A 25,018-nucleotide genomic window follows, 5' to 3' on the forward strand; every position below is an offset into this window, starting at 1 on the left:
ACTTCACTCTCCAAGGCCCTGGGCGAGGGGCACTGTGAGGGCTTGAGGAAGCTCAGGCAGAGAGAGGTGAAGGAGCAGCAGGCTCAGATCAGTGCCAGGGCCGGGATTTGAACCCAGGCCGTCTGGGTCACTGCCCTCGTTCCTGTTCCCTTGTCAGGGCCCCGCAATGCCGCTGCTGCCCTCCATCCTGTCTTCTGTGGTCACAGTGCTGTGTGTGTCCTTGCTCTCTCACTGCAGTGACGTCAAGGGGTCCCAGGACTGAGGACTGGACGAAGCAGGCAGCAAATATTTATCACTGCTCTTCCTTGGTTTCCACTCTCACTTCTGGTGGAGCTGCCTGTTAAAAGTAGAGTCCACAGAATTGTGACTTTAATAATTTTCTTGGGGTTTGTAATTTCTAGCCCCCGTGTGTACTTTTTCTCCTTTCCACTTTATTTTGGATCTCTGTTTTCTTGTCTGAAATCATTGGGTTTTAAATTGAAAAGCTAAGGTACGTGTAGTCCATTTCTGAAAGAATGCAGCTCCTGGAAATTAGGATTTGGGAAGTCGTCCAACTACTTTTGGATATGCAAATAAAGAGAAAATTAAGATGTTTTAAAGTAGCCCTAAAACAGACACGAAAAAAGGAGCCCTGTCTAGCTGTCAGAACATTAAAACCATTTTTCAAAAATATCTAGAGATTTGGCCTTGAAAAGTTCCTATCTGATATGACATATGAAGCTGTTTGATGTGGAGGATTGTTCCGGCAGCTAAAGAATTCATACTTGTCAGACACAGCTTCTCTCCTCATCCTGAATAATTATGGCATCTAAGCCTTCAAACATGACTTGGCAGTATCAGGTCAAATTATGTAGTTACAACCCTGGTCTTTCTGCACCAAAAATTCACTGCCAAGCAATCTTTTACAGAAAACACACAAATCTCTTAATATGGATATAGAGTGTTACTTATTTTCATAACTAAATGCCTTCTGAAGTGATTTTTAAAACAGGTTTGTGACACAGATTTAATTAATAAACAGAGTATAGTTACCTTCCCCCACCCCCGTTATCCGAGGGGTATACATTTCAAGACCCTTTGTGGATGCCTGAAACTTTGGATAATATCGAACCCTATTTATACTATGTTTTTTCTCTGTATACAAGCCTTTTTACTTAAAGGAAGCACTTTATGGCTTCTGTTTGGCATATCCAAATTGCAGACATCACTCCTCTTGCACTTCGGGGCCATTGTTCAGTGAAATAAGGGTGACTTGAGCACAAGCACAGATGCGGCAACAGTCCATCTGGTAACCAAGATGGCCACTGAGTGACTAAGGGCAAGGAGCGTCTGCAGTGCAGAGACGCTGGACAAAGGGAAGATTCACGTTTGGGTTAGGATGGGGCGGGGCAGGGATTTCATCCCGCTACTCAGAATGGCATGCAGTTTAAAACTTGTGAGTTGTTTATTTCTGCAATTTTCCATTTAATATTTTTGGACGTTTGTCCTCGAGTAACTGAAACCATAGACAGTGAAATTGTGGATAAGCCCGGGACTACTGTATATATAGTTTATTTTACTGACTTTTTTAAGTCATTATATTTGAATTTGATGATGTGGATATTTAATTTTCTTCCTTCCTTTTTAGCTTCCTCTGCAAAAATGGGCCTAGTTGAAACAAAGTTGGCAATTATTCCTGGTGGAGGTATGAATTGTTCACACTCATATTGATTTGTTCCTAAAAACAGGGCATAAGGCAAAAAATGGCGTTAACTGAAAAGGCAACATTTTAGGTAAAGAGACTGATGCTGTATTGTTTGCTTCTGTAGTCAAGTTCTTATTCAAAATGCTCTCTTTTAGCTTATGTAGGTGTGAAGACTGCAGGTATGCTAGCTGTTGCTCTTCTTTTGTGCTTTCCCATGTGATTTCTGAATTATCGTACCAGTCATATTACTCTTGAAGGTACACAGCACTGTTTTGAAGCTTTTATGTGGGCATGTAAATGTGCGCGCCCTCAGAGCGTCACATGCACAGTCACACCCAGGGGAGGAGGGCTTCCCAGGCTTTGGGCCCGTTGTCCTGTTTGTCTGTATAGCAGGACAAAGCCTGGGGTTAATGGGCAGGCTGGATTTGGAGCTGAGGAGGTGTTGCTTATTCTGTCACTACTAAAATGATAGGTGAGTTGCTTCTGTTGGAAGACTCATTTAAAGAAGCACTTCTGCAGCATTGACAAATCTTGTATCACCCAATAAATCGGAAATATTTCTTCTTTTGTGTGATGCAGAGAATTTGGAGATACTCACATTTTGTGAAGCTGTTCACTCAAAAATTAGATTTCATTTGAGGATGTGCATATTGGTAATTTGTTAGTATCTGAATAAAATAATAGTAACAGTGTAGAAAATTGAAGGGTAGGGTTGAACACTTCGGGCATGTTTGTACCTGAATAGGTTAAAATGGTAAATTTAACCTTACCATTATAAGAATATTCTGATGAGGTGTATAGGTAGGAATTAAAACATAAGTCAGTGAAATTGAAGACTACCCCATCAGTGTGTAAAACTCACTAAATTTTCTACTTTGGTAATCCATGAAAATTCTTGTAGGTGAAAACATTTAATATCTACCTCTTCTATGATGTCAACCTTTTTCACAGTGACAGAAACACTGAAAAAGGAATTTATAAGAAAATGTATCCAATTGAAAAGAATGACCAGATCACTAATATGTGAAATAAAAAGGTTTAGAAAAGTTGATACGATGTTTCTGAAATCCTTTTAAAAAGGAAACATTTATTAGTAATTAGGATATAACTAATCCTAGATAGTGACTGTAGTTGAATGGTGCTCCCCCCCAAAATTTGTCAGTCTGGAACCTGTGAATGTGACATTATTTGGAAAAAGGGTCTTTGCTGATGTAATTAAGTTAAGGATCTTAAGATGAGATCATCCTGGACTATATGAATGAATCTTAAATCCAGTGACAAGGGTCCTTATACGAAGAAAAGACTTAGGAGAAACAGAAAGACGGCCATGTGAAGACAGAGATTGGGGAGATGCATTAACAGATCAAGGAAGACCAAGGTTTGCTGGAAGTCAGCAGAAGCAGGAGACTCTCCCCCAGGGCCTGCAGAAGGAACCAGCCCTGCCCACACCTTGATTTTGGACGTCTGGCCTCCTGAACTATGAGAATTAAATTTCTGTCGTTTTAACAAAAAAACAAACAACCCAATTGAAAAATGGACAGAGGACCTGAAGAGACATTTCTCCAAAGAGGATATACAAATGGCAAATAGACATATGAAAAAATGCTCAACATCGCTAATCATCAGAGAAATGCAAATGAAAACCACAATGAGATATCACCTCACCCCAGTCAGAATGGCTTTCATCAACAAAACAAATAGTAACAAGTGTTGGAGAGGCTGTGGAGAAAAAGGAACTCTCATACACTGTTGGTGGGAATGCAGACTGGTGCAGCCGCTATGGAAGGCAGTGTGGAGGTTCCTCAAGAAATTACGAATAGAATTACCATATGACCCAGCAATCGCTCTCCTGGGTATCTACCCCAAAAATATAAAAGCATTTCTCTATAGAGACACGTGTACGCCAATGTTCATTGCAGCTTTGTTTACGGTGGCTAAGACATGGAAACAACCAAAATGTCCTTCGATAGATGAATGGATAAAGAAGTTGTGGTACATATACACAATGGAATACTATTCGGCGTTAAGGAAAGATGATATAGGAACATTTGTGACAACATGGATGGATCTCGAGAGAATAATGCTAAGTGAAACAAGTCAGACAGAAAAAGCAGAGAACCCTATGATTTCACTGATATGTGGTATATAAACCAAAAAGAACAAGACAAACAAATGAGAAACAAAAACTCATAGACACAGACAATAATTTAGTGGTTACCAGAGGGTAAGGGGGTGGGGGGTGGGTGATGAGGGTAAAGGGGATCAAATATATGGTGATGGAAGGAGAACTGACTCTGGGTGGTGAACACACAATGGGATTTATAGACGATGTAATACAGAATTGTACACCTGAAATCTATGTAAATTTACTAACAATTGTCACCCCAATAAAATTAATTAAAAAAAAGCATAATAAAAAAAAAATGACATACATTAAAAAAAAAAAAAAAAAAATTTCTGTCGTTTTAAGCCACCAAGTTTGTGGTAATTTGTTACAGCAGTCGTAGGAAACAAGTACACTGGTTTTTTATGCTTAAGAAATTTTTTGGACAGGGACTTAGTTTGTGGCAGTGATAGGGGGTGGGAGGAGGATGAATTTGAAAATCTGGATATTTACCATGTCCTGAATGTGAAATGTTTTGTATTAAAACCATCAGAAGGTAGAACAGTTGTATGAGAGTAGTGTTGGGTTTGCTTAGATGAAAAAAGATTAAAGGATAGCTGTATTTTGCTGTATATAATGTGCTCCCGGGTATAATGTGCACCCACGTTTTTGGCCCAAACTTTCAGGGGAAAAATACCTTTAGTTTTAATTTTCCACGGGATTTTCCAATAACTTTTGTAAAAATATCAGCTAGATTGCTAGCTCCCGCCTAAAGTGTACGAAGAGAAACGTCGCGCTGTTCACCCTGTGGTAATAAGGTCGGACATCATCTATCTTATCAACTCAGACTCACTCTGTGGACAATAAGACATCGCTCTTTGATTCATTTTGTTGAATTGTTGACAGAAATTACTTTCGTTGCAAGTTGTCGTAAGTTCAACAAAACCGATTATCGTATTCCAGGGTATTATTTTGCATACGGATATAGTTATTGATTTCTAGAGATACACTTTTAACTCATAAGTGTAAATAAAATAATTAAAAACATTTATATATATATATATATATAATAGATACGGAATTAGTACTACCCATATATAATGTGCATCCTTATTTTTCTCTCACAAATTGGGGCAAAAAAGCGCGCATATACATGGCAAAATACGGTATACTATCGAATGAGGGTGATAGCATTAGCTCCTTCTATCTTCTCTTATGAGCTATCTGTTTCATTTGAGATCAAGAAATTAGCATATTCTCCCCAATGTACTTAAGTTCTGTAGGTTCCTTCTCAATTGCAGATCCATTAATCAGAATCAACTTTGTGTAAATTTGATTGAATTTGGATTATGTATTCTCATGAATACAGTTATTTAAAAAATTTTCATTTGATAAATTTGTCAGAAAATTCAGAATGCTTTACCATTAATAGAAAGGAAACTGGACCTCCCTATTTGGAGTTACTGCATATTTGATAAACACAGAAGAGTTAACGTGATGCTCCTGGTTGTCATAGTATTATCACTTCTGTCCTTTGTTATAATAGTTTACTGGGAAACAATCAAAACGTAGTATTTAGTTTTCTTTCTTTTTTTTTGTTTACTTGAACTTGAGCCTGAATAACAGTATGATTATTTTTAAGTTACATTTTATAAATTTCCATAAAATAAAACAAGTTAATTTAGAAAATGATTGTTTTAAAGAGATAATAGTAATATTCCTAGTGAACGTGAGTATTAATGGACCATTACTATAATACATTTTTTATATTAGAATTCTAAATTTTAGTTTTTATTAAGTAGATTGCCTACTGTGAAATGACTTAATGAAATAATTAATGAAAAGGAAGGTAAAAAGGAATGTAAAAGCATTAAAATCAAATGAACTCCTTTAAATAGTATTATACAGATGTAATGTAAAAATGGAATGTAATTGACCGTCATATACTTAAACCAGTACTTTTATTTGTAATATATGTATATATTTGATTATAGACAAATTTAGAATACAAATTACAATGTTAATGATTTAAAACTCTAGCCAGTTTAAAAATAATTAAAATTGTTATCCTAGGAACTTCCCACAATATTCTAAATTATGTTGGGGACTTTTGTACACTATGTAGCCCTACTGTGTTCTCTGGTATTTTCACCTTTAAGAAAGCAGCTAAACTGCCAATCTTCCCAGCTGGGAGAATCCTCCAGGAATATGTAATAGAATTCTCTTTAGAAATAGCTCTTCAAAGAATAGTACCCTTTATAAGAACCAAATAAAACAAGTTCAGAAGATTAGGGTTTTTGTATTTGGCAGTTTAGAAATTTCTTTGTTTGCACACAAAATGGTTGCAGCTTCCCTCCTTCTGGCCTTTGTTTTTGTTTTGCCTTTTCTACTGGAGCATTTGGGGTTTGTGTTGAGAAACCTCATTATAAGTAAGATGACTGTTAAGGCTTCTGCTTGGGTATACACCATTGTGGATGAGATGTCTAGTGTTTGCAGTGCTCAGTGGTTCTCTTTTATTCTTGCTAGCTTTTTATTTTGGCAATTTTCAAACTTTTGGAAATTTGAAAGGCAGTAAAATGAACCTCTTCATACCTGTCTTCAAGGTCTTTTCTCCCCAGACCTTTTTCCCACTCCCCATCTTCCGCTCTCATATGCGCATCCATTATTTTGCTGAACCATTTCAAAATAACAAGGTGAACCTTTAAATATTTCTGCATGCCTTTCCGAAGAATAAGAATGGACTGTTACATAACCACAGACTTATCACACTGAACAGTACGTATTAACGTTAACATACTCAGATTTCCCCATGTGTTTCCAAATTTGTTTTGTAGTTGTTTTTGTTTTGCTTTTCCAATGCAGGATCTAGTTAAGTGTCACACATCACATTTGGTTAGATCTTTTTTTTTATTTTAAATCTAGACAAGTAATCCATCTCTCGTATAACTAATTAAAAAAATTCAGGCCAATTATCTTCTTGAGGTTTGCATATTGTGGATTTGACAGAATTATCTCTTGTGTTTAGGTTTAGGTTAAAAAATTTTGCTAGGAATACTAAAGGGGTCATGTTTTGCGTTTCATTTTCATTTCATTCAATGGCACTTAATTTTAAGTTGTTCCACTTTGGGTGACAATAACTTGGATCACTTCGCTAAGGTGGTGAGTAACTGTGGGTACACTCTCTGTATTCTCTTCATGGAACGTTTTCAGGAAAAGCATCTTTAATAATTATATTGGCATTGCCTCTTCCCAAAAGTAAAAAGGAAAAGAAGAAAATTAGAGACTCAGGTCTCACGGGACCAGGACAGGAGTCCCCCGTTTCATGTGTTTTCTTCTCTCCAGAGTGAGGGCATTGGAGCATCACTGCCGGCCTCACCCACTGGAGGTCATATTTTGCAGCTAGGCAGCCCTGGTGGGCATGGTGTCAGGAGCTCTGTTGTGAGGTGTGTCTGAAGTAATGACGGGCTGTGAAATCCTATGTGTGCGTTGTCCTGGACACAGTAGTCGTTTTGGAAAGTTTAGTGTATAACCTTTACTGAGATCCTCTTAGAATTTATATCAGAATCTGCACTTATTCCTTTGAATATCCTCAACAGTGACTCATCATCCTGTGAGGGTGAATTTGATTTTCATAAATAGCAAAAGACCTTTGTGTGCCAAATCTGATTAATAAGGTCATACTATTTCAGGAGGAAAAAAAGTGTAACAACAAAAACAAGACTGCTTTTTTAAGAGGCTTATAAAATGTCAAACATCTACCAGTGTTATAAATAGTGGACAGCACTGCTGGGTTTGGTGGACTGCTTCCTAAGCAACCTCTCTAAAGGGCAGCACTCGTTCTGCTCGCTGAAGTCTGGTAGGGTTATTAACATACCTCACACTGCAGAGTCTCATTTCTTTATACTTTAAAATGTAATTCCCTTCACTTTTTTACATCTATCTACTCAGGGTATTTTAGAAGTTAGTTGTTGGCTTTCCATTGTTGACAGGCCATTTTGTTAGTTGCTGTGGAAGAAACATACGTATACATACATACATACACATGCGTGCATATATACATACATATATACACATACATATATGCATACACATACATACATATAGTATTCACACATATACGCGGGTACATGTATGTATGCATACACATGCATACGTATACACATACATATATGTACACATACATGTGCATATATATCTGTGTATGACTCAGCACTGCTTCCTTGGAATTGCCCATTTAAATCTGGTAGAAAAGATTAAGTGTGTACAACTATCGTAACTTCCCTGTCATTATAAAGCTGCTGGAATTGAACAAGAATAAGGCAGTTTACAACTGGGAATTGTGAGTGAGAACAGTGTGTGAATTCTGGCAGCTGTCAGCCTCAGTTTACAAGGCTTGCTGGGTGGGTCCGTAGCACTTCTAACTTTCTCTCCTGCTGCTGCTCCTGTGTTCTAGGCATCTATTCACTTAACTCAGCAAATATTTGTTGAGCCATGTGCTGGTGGAGACACTGGGCATACAGCCGTGAATAAACAAAGAAAGGTCTTTGTTGCCAGGAAGCCGACATTCCAACACAGGGGCAGTAGACACGGCAGATAAGTTGTGAATTTTGGTGGAAGTGCAGAGTGCTAGGAAAAAGAAATAGGACACGGGTTCTGAGGTGGGGTGGGATTTCCACTTAAAATAAGGGGTCAGAGGAAGCCTCATCGAGAAGGAAACATTGGAGTTAAGACTGATGGGAGTTGAGGAAATTAATCATACAGTTAGGAGGAAAAGCATTTCAGACCAAGGAACACCCAAGATAAAGGGCTAAGATGGGAGCATGCCTGGAAAACACACACACACACACACACACACACACACACACGTAGCAAACAGGAGGAGGAGAGTGATGGGAGACACTGTCAGAGAAGCGGTAGTGGAATCAGAGCCCAGAGGGATTACAGCTTGTATCCTGAATGAGAAGGACCCACAGCAGATTGTCAGCAGAGATACAATATGATCTTCGGCTTTGAAGGGTCTGTCAGGGCACCATGCCAAGAGTAGACATCAGTAGGGCCAGGTTAGAGACAGGAGCTTATTGCTGCTGAGAGCCTGTGGCTGCGATTCAAATGGCGTGTGGGGGGCCCTGGCCTGGGACAGTGGTGCTGGGCGCCGTGGGGTGTGGTTGGACTTGGACAGTCTCCTCACAGATTGGATGAGTCATGCAAAAGGGGGAAGTAAAGAATGACCCCAAGGATCCTGGCTGGAGTAACAGAAGTCCACTTCAACTGAGATGTGGAGTGCTATGAAAAGAGCAGGTTTGGAAGAGTCAGTGAGCAGCATTGTTTTGGACACATTTGGTTAAAAACCCAGGTTAAACATTTAAGTGCAGTAGTAATCAAGTAGACAGTTGTGCAGATGTGGAATTCAGGAGAGTGGCCTGGGCTGAAAATAAAAATGTGGAATTTGTGTTTTTCCTAGCATCCACTGGTCTGGTCCAAAAACCCGGAAGTGGACATTGGCATAGACAGAACCCTAGGAGAACAGAACCCCTCTAGTTCCGGCTTAAGAAACTGGGAAACGAATTTCCTGGCAGCGACAGCAGTGGCAGCCAGGACGCAAACACCCTCAATTCTTCAGTCAGGGCTACTGTTGTCTCAAGAGTGTGGGAGCAGCTCCCCACTGCTTCTCTTTTTTCCTATCCATCTATCAGTTGGCCTCGGACATGGGCGTAACTGTGGCATACAGGACACAGCAAGACAAATACAACCCCAGTGTTCTAGCCAGAGGACCAGGAAAAGGGGAGCCCCAGGGAACCAGCAAGTACCAGGGAGGTGGTGAGGAGTGAGGAGATCAGGAAAGGTCCCCATAAAATCATCTGTGAACTGCTGGACTCAACTCCTGGGCTGAGAACGTGTGCTCTGATGCAAACAGCACACCAGACATGTTGAGAATTTGAACCAAGAGATGGACCACTGCCCAGATCTGAGACTGGCCAAAGTCCTCAAAAACGTAGCTAACATTGAAACCACAGTCCACAGAAGGCTGGTTGGAATGTGTAGCCTTATTACAACCAAGTGGACGGAATGCTAAAACAAGTGTCCAGGCCAAATTACTCAGCATTAGAAGAACCCAAGAGTCTCATCTTGTGTGGGAGAAGGGGATCAACAGATGCCCTCCAACATGACAGTTGTTGGAATTATCTGAGAAATATTTTAAAGCAACCATTACAAAAATGCTCCAAGAAGTAAAGATAAACTGTTCCAGTCGCCCCTTCTTCACCTTGTTGGTGAGGGAGGGATTTCCTCCCCCCCCCTCGATTTCTGGGGATGGCCAGACACCTGACACTGGACAGATGTGACCGATGGCCCTTACTTGGTCACGTATACTCAGCCCAGCAGAGGACACCACAAGCCCCACAGGTTGCGCCCAGGAATAGAGAGACAGAACAGGCTGTGGGTGGCAGGTTGGCAGTGATAAGAGGTTGGGGTGCTCCCTGGTGCCTCCATGCCTTTGGGAGGATGTGATTGGCTTGTTTGAATAATTCTGTCTGGCAGGGAAATGGAATCCACTCCCCAGGGGTAGGTGGGCACTGGGCCTGGGACCCTCCCTAAGTGGGGGGGGAACTTCTGGTCAGGCCACGTGTGGTTCATGTCACGTCCTTGGATATTAGGCAGCACGTGATACTGAGGCTTCCTGTTTTAGGCCTTAAACCACATGGAACAAATGGAAATGCAGAATGTTTCAAAAAAATAAAAGATATAAAAAGTATCCACTGGTAGAACTTTTAGGACTGAAAAGTACAATAACGAACATAAAAACACTGGATGGAATGAATTGCAAAATAGATGACAGAAGAATGAGTTAACTTGAAGATGGGTCAGTAGGAATGATCGGTCTGAGTAACAAACAAAAAAGACTGGATAAATGAACCTCAGAGACCTATGGGACAGTACTGAAATGACTTAACATTTCTGTCACAAGAGTCCTGGAAGGCAAGGAGAAGCAGTGTGGTTCATAAAAAATAAATATTTGAAGCAACAGTGTCTGAAAACTTCATAAATTTGGTTAAAGACATAAACGTAAGGCTTTAAGAAGTTGAGTGAACCCAAACAAGGTAAGCCCAAAGAAATCCATGACCTAACACACCATAACCAAACTGCTTAAAACTAAAGACCTCCCCCTCAAAAAAAATTCTTGAAAGTTAGAGGAAAATAACACATTATTTATAGTGAAACAGTAGTTTGAGTTACTAGATTCCTCATCAGAAACAGTGGAGTCCAGAAATAAGTGGAACAGCATTTTAAAAGGAAAGAACTGTCAACCTGGAATTCTGTATTAAGAGAACATGTCCTTTAGGAATGAACGTGAAATAAGGACATTCTCAGATTAAGGAAAACTAAGAATTTATTGCCTGCAGACCCAGGGTGGTGGTGGTCAAAGGATAGCTCATTGATCAGTGGAACACAACAGAATCCCAAGATAGACCCATACAAATATGTTCAGTTGATATTTGACAAAGCTACACCAGCAATTCAGTAGAAAAAGTATGGGTTGGAAAAGTTTGGACTTTCATATGCAAAAAATAAAAAAAGAATTTCAACCTAAATCTCATAATTTGTACCAAAATTAACTCAAAATATACATTTAAATATGAAATGTAAAACTTTATAAATCTCTGAAGCTTCTTCATTTGTGAAGCCAGAGACGTCTCCTTCCCAGAGTTTGGGACCACAGGGCAGGTACGCCTTCAGGCAGTATTACTGAATGTGTGAATTCCTCCTCCTGGAGGAGGTAGGATGAAACCAACTTCAGAGTGGTTACACAGAGTAACTCGGAGAATTACTAGTAGAGGACTACTTTACTTACTTCAACTGTCTTCATTAAAATTTGCTTTATTGCTTTATATATCCAAATCATAAAGTAGTAGAATTGAATTAATCAATGATTTGATTCTGAGTACTTTTAATTTCCTCCTTATGACCTCAGGTTGATACTAGTTTCTCTGGATCTTCTTATTTTTTTTAATAACTACTAACTTGATCTTTTAAGAAACAGATTATTTATTTTGTGAGTAGCATATTTCCTGTTGTCCAGCTGTAATCAAGATAGCCCTATGCATTTGAATGTTCTATAGTGTTTACATTATGTGTCAAGTTAAATAACTAGTTTTAAGAATCACTTGAATGAAGCAGTGTAGAAAGCAGGTGTCTGAGAGCAATTAAATGAAAATATGTGAAAAGGTCATAGAGGAAGGTAAATGAATTCTGCCTATGTAAATGAGGAGGATTGGCAGTTTGTTTTTGGTGTCTTTTAGAAATAAAACTGAATTTGCTTTTCGCAAATCACCCATTTTGGTGACTGGTTTTTGAATCTCTAACGCCTATAATGTACAAACCATTCAGACTCCCCCTTAGTACATGCCCCTCCAAGCATTTTATCCTACAACCTACCTGTCCCTCCTAATGGTAACAGGAAAGCTCATTTAGAGCAGTGTTAAGTTCCATTCTTTTCACTTACCCTAAACACTCATTCAGCAGTGGTGTTTGTGAGTGAATGGCTGGTGGATGAGCAGCCAACTGCTTGTGGGCAGTCTTGGTTCAGGGGAAGAGCTCTGGGCTGAGCCTCTCTGTCCTCGAATCCTACCTCCCTCAGTAAACTGCATTTCATTGGCAAGTTATTTCTGCCCTTTCTTTCTCCGTTTCTTCTTTTGTAAGGTGATGATAATGATGTCTTGACCAGAGAGCTGTTGTGAGAATTGGCGAGGATAGCACTCATGTTCACAGCATTACCTGGCACATTTTCAGGACTGACACTCTGGTATTATTCGTGTTGTTACTGAGTGTTTGCTGTTCCATTCATCTCTGTTTATCTTGATACCAATACCTTACTGTCTTGATTACTTGCAGCATTGAAAATAAATCTTGAAATGAGGTATATTGTTCGTCCTCTTACTTAGTTGATCAAAGTTAGTTTTTTCTAATGTAGATCTTTTGCATTTTCATATGAATTGGTATGTCAGTTTCTACAGAAAAAGTCCTCTGCTGGGATTTTGAGTGAGATTACATTCAATCTGTAGATGAATCAGTTTGTGGAGGTTTGTTATCTTGGCATTGACTCTTCAGACCCATGAGCACAGTATATTTCTTTGTTTTGTTAGGTCTTTAATTTCTCTAGGTAATTAAAAAATACTCTATTTGGCAGAATGTTCTATAAGTGTGAGTTAAATTAAGTTGACCGATAGTGTTCAGTTCTTCTATATCTTTACTGTTTTTTTCCTACTTTCAGATATTCAAAAGCGTAAGGACTTGCTCTATCGGTTATTGAGAGACAGGAATTTAAACCTCCAACTATAATTACGAATTTTTCTATTTCTCTTTTCAGTTCTATTGCTTCATGTATATCCAGGTGCGTAAATATTTAGTTTTGTCATGTCTTATGGCTCGAACTCTATGTCATTTTAAAATAATCTTTTTTATCCCTGGTAATATTCTTTTCTGTGAAATCTATGCCTGATTTTTATGTAGCTATTCCAGCTTTCTTTTGATTAGTGTTAGCTCTGTATATTCTTTCCTATTCTTTTATTTTTAATCTATTTATGTCTTTTTAAAGTTATGTTTCTAGTAGGCAACATATTGTTGGGTCTCTCAACAGTTGCTTCTTTTAATCGGAGTATTCATACTATTTACATTTAATGTGATGATGATACTCTTACATATAAATCTTTCATTTTCTTACTTGTTTTTTATTTGTATTTGTTTTTGTTCTCCTTTTCCCTTTTCTGGGCCATTTGGATTAATTGAGTATTTTTTATGATGCTGTTTTATCTCCTTGTTGACTTATTCACTATTACTCTGTTACTGTATTGATTGCTTTAGGGCATATACTGTACATCTTTCATTATGATAGTCAACCATCACGTGATAAATTATTTCACATATAAGAATTTATACTAAGTACTTTTATTTTTCCTCTGACCTTTGTCCTGTTGATACGCACTTTGTATTACAGTGCTACAAACCCACACTACATGGTTAATTCATTACTTTTGTTAAATAATCAATTATTCTTTAAAGAGATTTAAGCAATTAGGAAAATGTCTTCTATATTTACCTGTGTGTTTACTTTCAGTGCTTTTATTTTTTTGAGTAGATCCATACTTCCCCATCTGTTAAAGTTCCCTTCTCTAGGGGAACTTCCTTCAACATTTCTGTAATGCATGTCTGCCGCTGTCCTTACGCTTTTGAATATCTGAAAAAGTCTTTATTTTACTTCTGTATTTGAAATTATTTTTGCTGGGTATAGAATTCTAAGTTGGCATTTATTTATCTTTTAGGACATTAAAGATGTTGTTCCACTGACTTCTTAGTTGAATTTTTTTTTTTTCTGACAGGGAATCTACTGTCATCCTTGTTCTTTGTTTATAACGTGTTTTTCTAGAGCTTCTTTAAGATTTTTCTCTTTATAATTGGTTTTGAGCAGTTCGAAGTATGATGTTTCTTGGTGTAAATTTCTTCATGGTCCTTTCATTTGGTGGTTATTGAACTGCTTGAATTTCTCCTCCTTTTAGGTGCTTCTTTCCCTGGAGTTGAGTTTCCTCACATGTAGACTGTGTTTCCCTGAGAATAAGCCCTAGCCGGACAATCAGCTCTAATGCGTCTTTTGGAGCAAAAATTAATATAAGACCGGGTCTTACGTTATAGTAAAATAAGACCGGGTCTTATATTAATTTTTGCTCCAAAAGATGCATTAGAGCTAATTGTCCGGCCAGGGCTTATTCTCGGGGAAACACGGTAGTAGCCAGCTCTCTGCTGCATACTTAAGAGGGACCCTCTTCAGGTTTCTGGAGTCTTGTCTCTGTCCTGCACACTCTCGTTACCTGCATCTCTCTGGGCTTCCACTGACAGGTGTACTGGACGTGGCTTGGTTCTGCCTCTGTGCTGTGCCCTGGAAACTCTCTGGACCATAAGTGTGGGCATTTGCAGGGCCCCCGCTTTCTGGCATCATTGTTCTTTGGTGACTCATGTCCAGTATCATGAAAACATTTTCTGGGTATTTAGGATAGAAGGCAAGTCCGGTCTATGCTATCTTATGTTGGCTGGAAGAGGAAGCCTGTGATTTCTTAAATGAATCTGTCCTTCACTTGCATTATTTTAAAGTTATTTTTTTATTGAAAAACAATTGAAATACGATATTATTTCCAGGTATACAATATAACGAATTATATATAGTTAATTCATCACCACACATAGTTAGAATTTTTCTTCTGATGGGAATTTTTATGGTTTTTTACTCTTAGCAACTTTCAGATATACAATACAGTATTAACTGTAGTCACCATACTGTACATTACATTCCAAAACCTTGTTTGTTTAGGATTCCACATATGAGTGAGATTATACAGTGTATGTCTTTCTGGGTCTGACCATGTCACTCAGCGTAATGCCCTCAGGGTCCATCCATGTTGTAGCAAATGACAGGATTTTCTCCTTTTCTGGCTTAATGATAGTCCATCACACACACACACACACACACACACACACACACACACACACACAGACACACATTTCTTTATTCATGTATCCATCAGTGGACACTTAGGTTGTTTTCATGTGTTTGGCTATTGTAAATTATGCTTTACTGAACTGCAAATATAGGGTAGCATGTATTTTTTCAAGTTAGTGTTTTCATTTCCTTCAGATGAATGTCAAGAAGTGGAATTGCTGGGTCATAAGGTAGTTCTTTTAATTTTTTGAGGAATGCCCATACTGTTTTCCGTAGTGACTGCACCAGTTTACATTCTTGCCAACAGTGCAGAAGGGTCCCCTTTTCTCCACATCATCGCCAACACTTGCTCTTGTCTTTTTGATAATAGCCATTCTAATATGTGTGAGGTGATATTTTATTGTGGTTTTTATTTGCATTTCCCTGATGATTAGTGACGTTGAACACCTTTTCATGTACCTGTGTGAGTTCTTTATATATTTTAGATTTTAACTCCTGTCATATATGATTTGCAAATATTTTCTTCGTTCCGTAGTTTGCCTTTTCATTTTGTTGATGGTTTCCTTTTTGTGCAGAAGCTTTGTAGTTTGATAGAGTCCCTCTTGTATACTTTTGCTTTTGCTTTTGGTGTCATATCCAAAAAATCACTGCCAAAATCAATGTCAAGGAGCTTACCAGCTTGTTTTCTTCTAGGAGTTTTATGTTTTCAGGTTTTGCTTTCAAATCTTTAACCCATTTTGAACTGATTTTTGCTTATGGTATAAGATAGTGGTCCTGTTTCATTATTTTGCATGTGGCTGTCCAGTTTCCTCAACACCATTTATTAAAAAAATCTATCTTTTCCCCTTGTGTATACTTGGCTCCTTTATCATAAAGTAATTGACCATATAGACGTAGGTTTATTTCTGGGCTTTCTATTGTGTTCCATTGGACTATATGTCTGTTTTTATGCTAATACTAGACTGTTTTAATTAAGTATAGCTTTGTAATATTATTTGAAATGTAGTATAATTTGTAATATAATTGTGATGCCTCAAGCTTGTTCTTCTTAGGATTGCTTTGGCTATTTGGAGTCTTTCATAAAAGACTCCAAATTTTAGAATTGTTTGTTCTGTTCTGTGAAAAATGCTGTTGGCATTCTATGTCTTTGATTGGAAATTTAGTCCATGTATGTTTAGAGTAATTAATTGATAGTTATATACTTATAGCCATTTTGTTAATTATTTTCTGGCTGTTTTATAATCCCTTTTTCTTTCTCTTGCTCTCTTTGTGATTCAGTGATTTTCTGTAGTGGTATGCTTAGAATTTCTTTCTCTTTATCTTTAGTATATCTACTATAGGTTTTTGCTTTTTTGGTTACCATGAGGCTTACATACAACACCTTTTATTTGTAACAGCTTCTTTTATGTTTGTAACAACTTAGGTTCAAATATATTTTAGAGCTCTACATTTTTACTCCCCCAGTGTTTTATGTCATATTTTATGTCTTTTTATCTTGTGTATATGTTCACAAATTATTGTAGTTATAGTTATTTTTAATACGTTTGTCTTTTAAGCTTTTTTAATAGCTTTATCAGTGATTAACCCACCACCTATATACAGCATTAGGTTATTTTGAATTTTATTATATAGATACCTTTACCAGTGAGATTTATACTTTTGTTTTTCGTTGTTACTAATTTGTGCTTTTTCATCTTAGCTTAAAGATGTTCCTCTAACATATTTTGTAGGGCCCATCTAATGGTGATAAATTCCTTTAGCTTTTGCTCGTCTGGAAAACTCTTTATTTCCTTCAATTCTGAAGGGAAACTTTGCCAGGTAGTCTTTTTGGCAGGATGTTTTTCTTTAAGCACTTTGAATATATCATGCTACTCCCTTCTGGCTTGCAAAGTTTCTGCCGGAAAAATCTGCTCATGGCCTTATGGGGGTTCCTGTGTGTGTAATAAATTGTTTTTCTCTTGCTGCTTTTGAGATTTTTCTCCTTGTTTTTAACTTTTGACACTTTAATTATAATATGCCTCGGTGTGGGTCCTTCAGGGTTTATATTATTTAGAACTCTGAGCTTCTTGGATCTTGATGTCTTTTTATCTTCTGGGTCAGGGGCATTTTCAACCATTATTTCTTCAAATAAGTGTTCTGCCTCTTTCCTTCTTCTCCGTCTGGGTCCTGTGTAGTGCAAACGTTGGTCGGCTTGATGCTGTCCCATGAGTCTCTTAATCTTCACTCTTTTCCTTGTTTCCTTGTTGTTGCTCTCATTGGACAAGTCCACTGCCCTGCCTTCGAGTTCACTGGCCCTTTCTTCTCTGTAGTCTGTTGTTGAACCCCTCCATTGTATTTTTCAGTGCAGTTAGTGTATTTTTCAACTCCGTGACTTCAGTTTGATGCCTTCTTATGTTTTCTGACTCTGTTGAAATTGTCACTGTGTTCATGCATTCTTCCCCTATCCTCAGTGAGCATGTTTATGATCATTATTTTGAACTGTGTATCAGGTGAATCACTTGTCTTTATTTCATTGAGATCTTTTTCTGAGGTTTTATCTTTTTTGGGAGAGGGGGATATATTCCTCTGTTTCATCATTTTCCTTGCCTCTCTATGTTGGGTTTTATGCATTAGATAAAACAGACGCCTCTCCCAGTCTTGGAGATGAGCCTCATCCTCCATCTCTGTCCTAGCTGTCAGTTGTCTCCCAAACTTTTGTTTTTGGCCAAGAACCTGCTTTATTCTTAATAGTTGAAGGTGTGCCAAGATGTGTTATGGCCCGAAGGGGAGGGTCTTAGTCAGCTCATGGATTGTAAGCCCAACCCTCAGGCAGCAGCTTTTAAAAGGTGCAAATATGTCTCTTTCAGGGGAGATGGGCGTTTCTATCTGCTCTCTCTGTGCTGAGCTCTGGGGTGATAGGCAGGTAAGAACTGTTTCTTTGTTTGCTCCTGTCCTGTTGAGCCCAGCTGGACAACAGAGCCAGGCTGTCAAGAGATTCGCCCTCTAGTTAGAAGCCCCAAACCTGGGGTGCCAGACATGTGCACAAGGTCCTGTCTAGGAGACACCAGCACCCTGGAGCAGGGAAGGTGGAGTGTGAAGAGGGTGCCCGCTGGCATCCTTGTCTCTGGAAAGGATTGTAGTCAGCCCCTTGATATGTGTTGAACTAGAAGCTGTTCCTTAGGCCACAGCTAGGAAGATCAGTTAATAGGTCTCTTTCACAGCGATATTGGACGTTTCAGTTTGTTGCTTCTCCACTGTGTCATGGGGTGTCACTGGTTAAGAACTCTTTATTACAGTCCTGTGGGACTTGGGAACAAGCCCTGTTGGCCACTAGAGTCAGGTGATCAGGCAGTGTTTCTTGGGAAGCAACTGCAAACATCGGGGTGCACAAGCCCATTTCTGGAAGACACTGGTGACTTGAGCGAGGCAGTGAGAGCACCCTCTGGTCTCAGCAGTCTTTGGAGAGTGTATTTTAGTTAAGTCCCTAGATTTTGGTGAATTAGATGCTTGCCTCTTAGGCTGAAGCTTTAAGATAAGCAGGTCGGCCTTTTTCTCGGAAGGACTGGGCACTTTTCATTTGCGGCCTATGCCCTGGGCCCTGGAGGGAGCCAAGGGAGTGTGTGCAAGCCCTTGTTCCCAGGTCACTCTGCCCTTGTCGGTCTTGTGTACAGGAACCCTGTTGACTTTCAAAATTAGACATTTTGGGTTTTCATTTCTCAGGGGCCGGGCTTAAAAGTTTGGGTTCATGATACAAGGTTTAAACCCTTTGCTCCACAGGGAGAAGGTTGGAGTTGTGAGTTCTCTCCCAATTGTGTGTTGTGTCACTGTGGGTGGGGTTTATGTGAGACGTGTCTCAGCTTCCACTACCCATTTTGATGTGGGTTTTCTCTCATTTGTTCAATGTGTAGGGGTTACTCAGCTAGTTTTTAGGTTTCTGTCAGAGGAAATTGTTCTGTATTTAGCTGTAGGTTTGGTGTGTCTGTGTAACGAGGTGAGTTCTAGATTTTTCTATGTTGCCATCCTGAACTGAAACTTAGCTGCATTATTTTTGTCAGATCCTTGGTAGCTTAACCAGAAAAGTTCTCTTACTATACACCCACTGATTGTTTTTATTTTTCCATTCGCTGAGCTCTCACCAAACTGCTTCCAGGATCTGTTACCCACAGCCCTAAGAATACCAGTCTTAAAAGGCATTTGGCATTGGTGTTTCCTTTGAAACAAGTTTGCCAGCTCTTACAGTTTTTCTTCCTCAGAGGTGAGACCAGGTGTCAGTAGGGTAGAGCTGAGCAGTGTTCCGTCACATCTACGTTTCTTGTCTCTGTGTGTGAAATTGGCTTTTATTAAATAAGCTTTTTCCTAAATAGAGGATTGCACTGGTAAATTAGAATGTGTCTTTATAGTCACATGTCTCATCTTTCCCTTTTGTTTTCCATTTTATAGTAGCAATTGGTGCATATACTTTGGGACCCTTGTGACCACTGGTCAGCATTTTCAGATATCCCTGTTGTGTGATCCAACTGCATGTAGCCAGTTGCCAGCAGCCCATTCTATTCTCTCCTTGTCTTCTCCCTTCTGCTGTCTCTTTCCTGGGATGTCACCATTAGAAAATCACCTGCTTCCTCCACCGTGCTTCCTCCAGTAGGGAAAACCCTACCCCCAGAACCCACATCCCCTTGAGGAAGTCTCCTGTAAAAGGTTGTAATAATAACCTCAGTTAATAAGAAAGTAATGGTCAATTTAAAATTGAACTCCCAGAGCATTCGAACACAAAAGTAATGCTATTTTTTTTAAAGGAAAACATATCAACACTAATAATGTATGATTAGAAATACAAAGTAATAATGGGAGACAGTTTTGAGGAATTCTAAAATTGAATTAAACTTTTAGTAATTAACGAATTTCTTAAAAGTAATTGTTTATGTTGTCTTGTGTTACTTGATTTTGATGCAAGCAATATGGAAATATTAGTCCCAATAAGTGATTCTTGTTAATAATTTGATGCCTATCATTTCATATTTTAAAATGCATCTACCCATATATTAATATAGATATACATAGATTTTTTTTCTCTAAAAATATCCTATTATACGGTCTCTTCTGTGACTTGCTGTTTTTGATTTAATGGTATATTTTAGCTCTCTCACCGTCTTGTCTGATTTATAACCCTGGTAAAAAAAACTTTGGTATTTCACTGTAAAGCATTCTCCTCACCTTTACTTTGAGATATATATCCATAATTCCATGAAGGAAATATCTTCACATATTGATAATATTGAATGTTTTGATACTTGGATTATTTAGATATATTTTCTATTATTGAAAGATTCTAGCTTTGTTACGATACGTAACTATGTTTCATAGGCCCAGTTGTCTTCTAGACTTGTTTCTTGCCTTATCTTTTCTAAAAGTAATTGTTCTTGACTCTTCGTCAAGAGTGTGTGTATGTTGTGCCAGGTTTTGTTTTCCATGGTTCTATGTACATGGTTAGTATTTCTTTAAATTTTTTTTTTTTATTTCTTTAAATTTTTATGTACATGTAATATAGATAACTTTTAAAAAAGTTTTGTGGTTTATTGCATTTTGTTTTTTGGATGTGACATTGGCAGAATCAGCCTATTATCTTTATGTAGTTTCTCAAAAACAATCTTGGTCTACTGGTGTGGTATAATTGTGTATATTAGGCAATTATTAGATGTTGAAAATAATTTCTTAATTCTGCTGATCCTTAATTTTTTCCAAATTTTGAAAATATGAATAACATTTTGAGAACTAGCATTAACTTACGAGGTTATGTAAAGGAAATTCATATTTGATACTGACTATTATTTTTGCCCTTGCCTGGAAAATTTATTAAATTTTTTTAAAAGCATGAAGCTGTGCTTTAGGAAGCTATTTTGGTACTAGTCTCAAGGGACAGATTGCTATTTCTTTCCCACCCCAGTAAAACTAGGTCACTGGCTTTTGGCACATTGCCATGATGTGAAATTTATTTGATGTTTGAGTGTGCCGTCTAGAAATAGTGATGCAGTCTCAGCAAGGCCACTTTTCATTTCATGAACATAATTCCAGTGCCCTGGAATTAATTTATCCCTTGACCTGTTAATAATTACACTTTGGTCATGAGCATTTTAGAGGCAGAGGAAGTGTCTGGAAATGGTCACAGTCACTCTGTTAGATGATAAGTTACGAGGTTTCTGTTCAGTTTGGATGTTTGGCCCAGTGAAATCGTTGATGTCTTACGAAAACCAAGGAACTGTATAGTAAGCAAACTTTTATCTGATGCCATGATAGAGTTCTCTAGCTCAAGTGGTTGAAAATACTCATATAATATATGTGTTTTTAAATTGTTTTACTGTGGCCAACTTTAAACATGATCAGGGAAGTTCCGTGTTCCATTCACCAGCCAGAAGCAAATAGTTGAAAAAATAGAGAATAACCATAGGACTCCTCTAAAATTCATTATCTGTAAGTTCTAAAATACACGCTATTTAAAATGTGCTAATTTGAAATCAGCCGTGTTTCATTTCAGTGTTTCAGAAAGAGCTTGAGAAAGTAGGAACTATTATGAAACCACTGACCTTGCTGAGTGTGGGGCCTGGAGCAGGCTGAGTCTCTGCTCTGTAGCCCTGGGAAAGTGACTTGCCTCTCTGTGCTGCTGTCTCCCAGTCTATGGAAGGGGATGTTAGTTGTGAGTATTTTATAATGGCATTGTGAGGATAAAAGGAGTAAATGGCCATGTACTTTCAGAGGGCTCTGGTACATAACAAGCATTTGATACGTGCAGTGGTATAGTTCCTCGTCATGTTATCTGTGTCATATTTGTGTTTATTATATAAATGTCCATTATTCTCTTTTGCTACCCCCTACCCCTTCCTTGCCAAATAAATTGTCACTCTATTTTGTGTGGTTAGAGGAACCTGCTTCTGTTTAACTCCGCCAAGAGGGCAAATCTTGGGAATGGCATCAATTTGACCTGCTCGGGAAGTGTATGCTGGTAAGATTGGCCATATAGGCTAGCTTAAATGAGCAGGAGGTTTTCTGAATTGTAGAATTAAAAGGTAAAGCTTGGTAAGGCAGTTTTGTGGATTTGCAGTATTTGCTATGCTTCAGTTTCATATACTTTTCTGTTTATTAGATATCTTTCTTTGCATTATCTAAAGTCCACTTTCATATTATTATTAACTTGCATAGTGATTTATTTAATATGGATTAAGTACTTTATTTTTCAGAAATATAAATTGAATCATCAGTCTAATATTTTATTACCCCTTAGTTTTCGTACATTTGACTTTGCAATTATAAAATTTTTATTAATTTTTTTTGTAAGTTTTACAGCTATTGAGAATTCGGTAGAAAATAAGTACTGTAAAATCTGAAAGGCTTTGGATTTTTTACTTAACTGTATTAAGATCATGCTATTTACTATTGAAATGTGAACTTACAACATCTTGTCTTCCTCTTTACAACTTGTTAAAAGATAAAGTGAGGAATATTAAAATTTTTAAGAGTTTATTTGAGCAAAAGTCATCAGGTGGCACCAAGCCAGAAGTGGTCAGGAGCCTTTCACCAACAGGACTCTGTAGAGAAAAGGTAGAAGCAAAGTGAGGAAGTTCTTGTCGATAGATGGCTTCAAGCCTGGTTGTCTGTTTGTGGTTTACTGTCCTCAGTGTTTTGATTTCATGACCTTGCAGCAGTTCCAGGCCTGGCTTTGGTTTGGTTACTTAGGCCACCATGGCATTAGAGCCCCTTCAGCCTCGTGGTGTCTTTCTTTCATTAATGTGACACAGTGCCGTGTTTCCCCAAAAATAAGACCTAACTGGAAAATAAGCCCTAGCATGATTTTTCAGGGTGACATCCCCTGAACATAAGCCCTAATGCGTCTTTTGGAGCAAACTTAATATAAGACCGGGTCTTACGTTCGGGGAAACACGTATATCTCTGCTGGGGTGGTTGTCTCCCTGTGGCCTCCGTGCTGCGATCGCTGGCAGGGAAGGGCTGGTCCATTTTGTTGGCTCTTGTGTCTGCACAGCCCAGTGTTTGTGAGGTGATAGGTGCTTATCGGTAAATATTCCTGGAAAGAAACCAGTTGTTTTTGTTTAAATGGGGTATTTTCTAGTATTTTTAGGTTCATGCCCCAACATTATGTTTACATGTTCTCTGGAGTAGTTTCTGCTGAATAATAGTGTGTTTAGCTCCTTTGTATTCTGTTTCTGTGGCTGCTGCTGTTGTAGTTGTTTTGTCCAACTAGTTACATTTCAGTGCCCTTTGGGGACAGATTCTTCAGATTCCAGGGAGCATGTAAAAACTGTTTCCCTGCTCTGAGTAACACAGGCTTTGAGAGGGCTTCCGGTACCCATGGGGCCTAAGGAGGCTGAAGAAGAAAGGGACAGATTGTTTTTCTTAAACTCCAGCATACTCGGCCAGCCTTTTCACACCTCAGAGAAGAGAGACAAGAAAGTAGATTAAGCTTTAGGACTTATTTGTGTTTTGTGACTGCACAGAATTAAAGTTGCACAAAGAACCAGAGTGTTAGTCAAAGAGCTCAGACCCTTTTTACATGCAAACAAGTGAATTTTCGTGAGTGGGGTTGCTCTGTAACTAGAGCAGTCACCCCGCCCAATCCCTGTTATTTGGGTCACTGTGTAATTATGTATGCTGATTTGCCTCATGAATGTACACACATTCACGTTATTTTTGGTGTCTTAAACATTTCAGACGAGTTAGAAAGATGTAGAGGGTTTAAAATATTTCAGTTTGGTACCTTTATTTTGTGCAGCCTTAGGTAAGTGTAACATTTGTAATGCTAGTTGATATGGCAGGAATCTAAATTGCTGCTCAAATACGTGAAGTTGAGCGTATTGATTGCGCACTGTTGTCACATACAGTGCTCATGAACAGCCGCTTCACTAACACTTCACACTGGTCAAGTGTGGTAGGAGCCTTTGTGATGCAGGTTTTAGGAGAGCCGTGCATTCCAGGGAAGAGCTTTCTCTGGAGTTCATACCAAGCCATGTGTGTTTCACACCACTTTTGTGATGAACCCTTTTTCCTCCCTGTTTTTGGCATTCCCAGCATCTGAACCCCTCTTTTTGTCTGTGGGTCCCTGCTGTATGGGTTTGGTGTGGGTGGCTGCTAGCTGAGGTTTCTGCCCAGGATTTTGAGTTTGAAGCTTGACCGTCAGAGATAGGGACAGTGGCGATTTCTTCCTTCCGGTGGCGGTGGTGGTGGGGTCTGAGGCATGGGCAGCAGGGTTCTTACCACTGAGTGTGGTCTGGGGCTGCCATCTGGTTCGTGGTGACTCTTGGATCCTGCCTGTTTTTGAACATAGTTCATCAGTGTTACAAACTTTCATGACCAAAAGTTTTTCTGAAAGGGTTTACTGGGTTCTCTGTTAGCTAGGAAAGGGACCAGGTCCTGGGGCCTGCTGTCTGAACCACCGCCGCAGGGTAGGTGGCGAATACAAACATGTCGGCTGTCCTGGAGCTGACAGGCTCTTTTATGCAGTGAGTTTGGCAAAGACAGATGTAAGTTATTTTGAAAGAATTTACATGGGCTACAGATAAGAAGGGTGGGAAAAGGCGAAGCAGGGGCAGTTGTAGGATAGGTGCCCAGTCTGTAAGGAAGCTGTATTTCCTACTTTTGGTTGGTGCTGGGCAGCAGTTGTGAGTTCCCTCCCTGCAGGATGCAGCCCCGATGGTGGGCTGCGGCGTGGCCGCCTGGGGGTTGGCATCAAGTCCCAGCACGCATGCAGAAACGTGAGGGGCCT

The 25,018-nt window shown here is 38.9% G+C and overlaps 1 protein-coding gene across 5 annotated transcripts in view; it reads left to right on the top strand.

The window, feature by feature from the left end:
• The window catches only part of AUH (AU RNA binding methylglutaconyl-CoA hydratase), a 154,177-nt gene that overhangs the window by 72,846 nt on the left and 56,313 nt on the right, over nt 1–25,018 (top strand). For 4 of the 5 annotated variants that reach the window (XM_081065308.1, XM_081065306.1, XM_081065309.1 and 1 more), the window contains one exon: nt 1,628–1,684. The exons of the other annotated variant lie outside the window; for it this stretch is intronic. In XM_081065308.1, coding sequence (XP_080921434.1) covers nt 1,628–1,684 — 57 coding nt within the window. The remainder of the gene's footprint in view (nt 1–1,627; nt 1,685–25,018) is intronic. 5 annotated transcript variants of the gene reach the window in all.

The sequence above is a fragment of the Rhinolophus hipposideros genome (genome assembly GCF_964194185.1).
Source record: "Rhinolophus hipposideros genome assembly, chromosome: 11".
NCBI lineage: Eukaryota > Metazoa > Chordata > Mammalia > Chiroptera > Rhinolophidae > Rhinolophus > Rhinolophus hipposideros.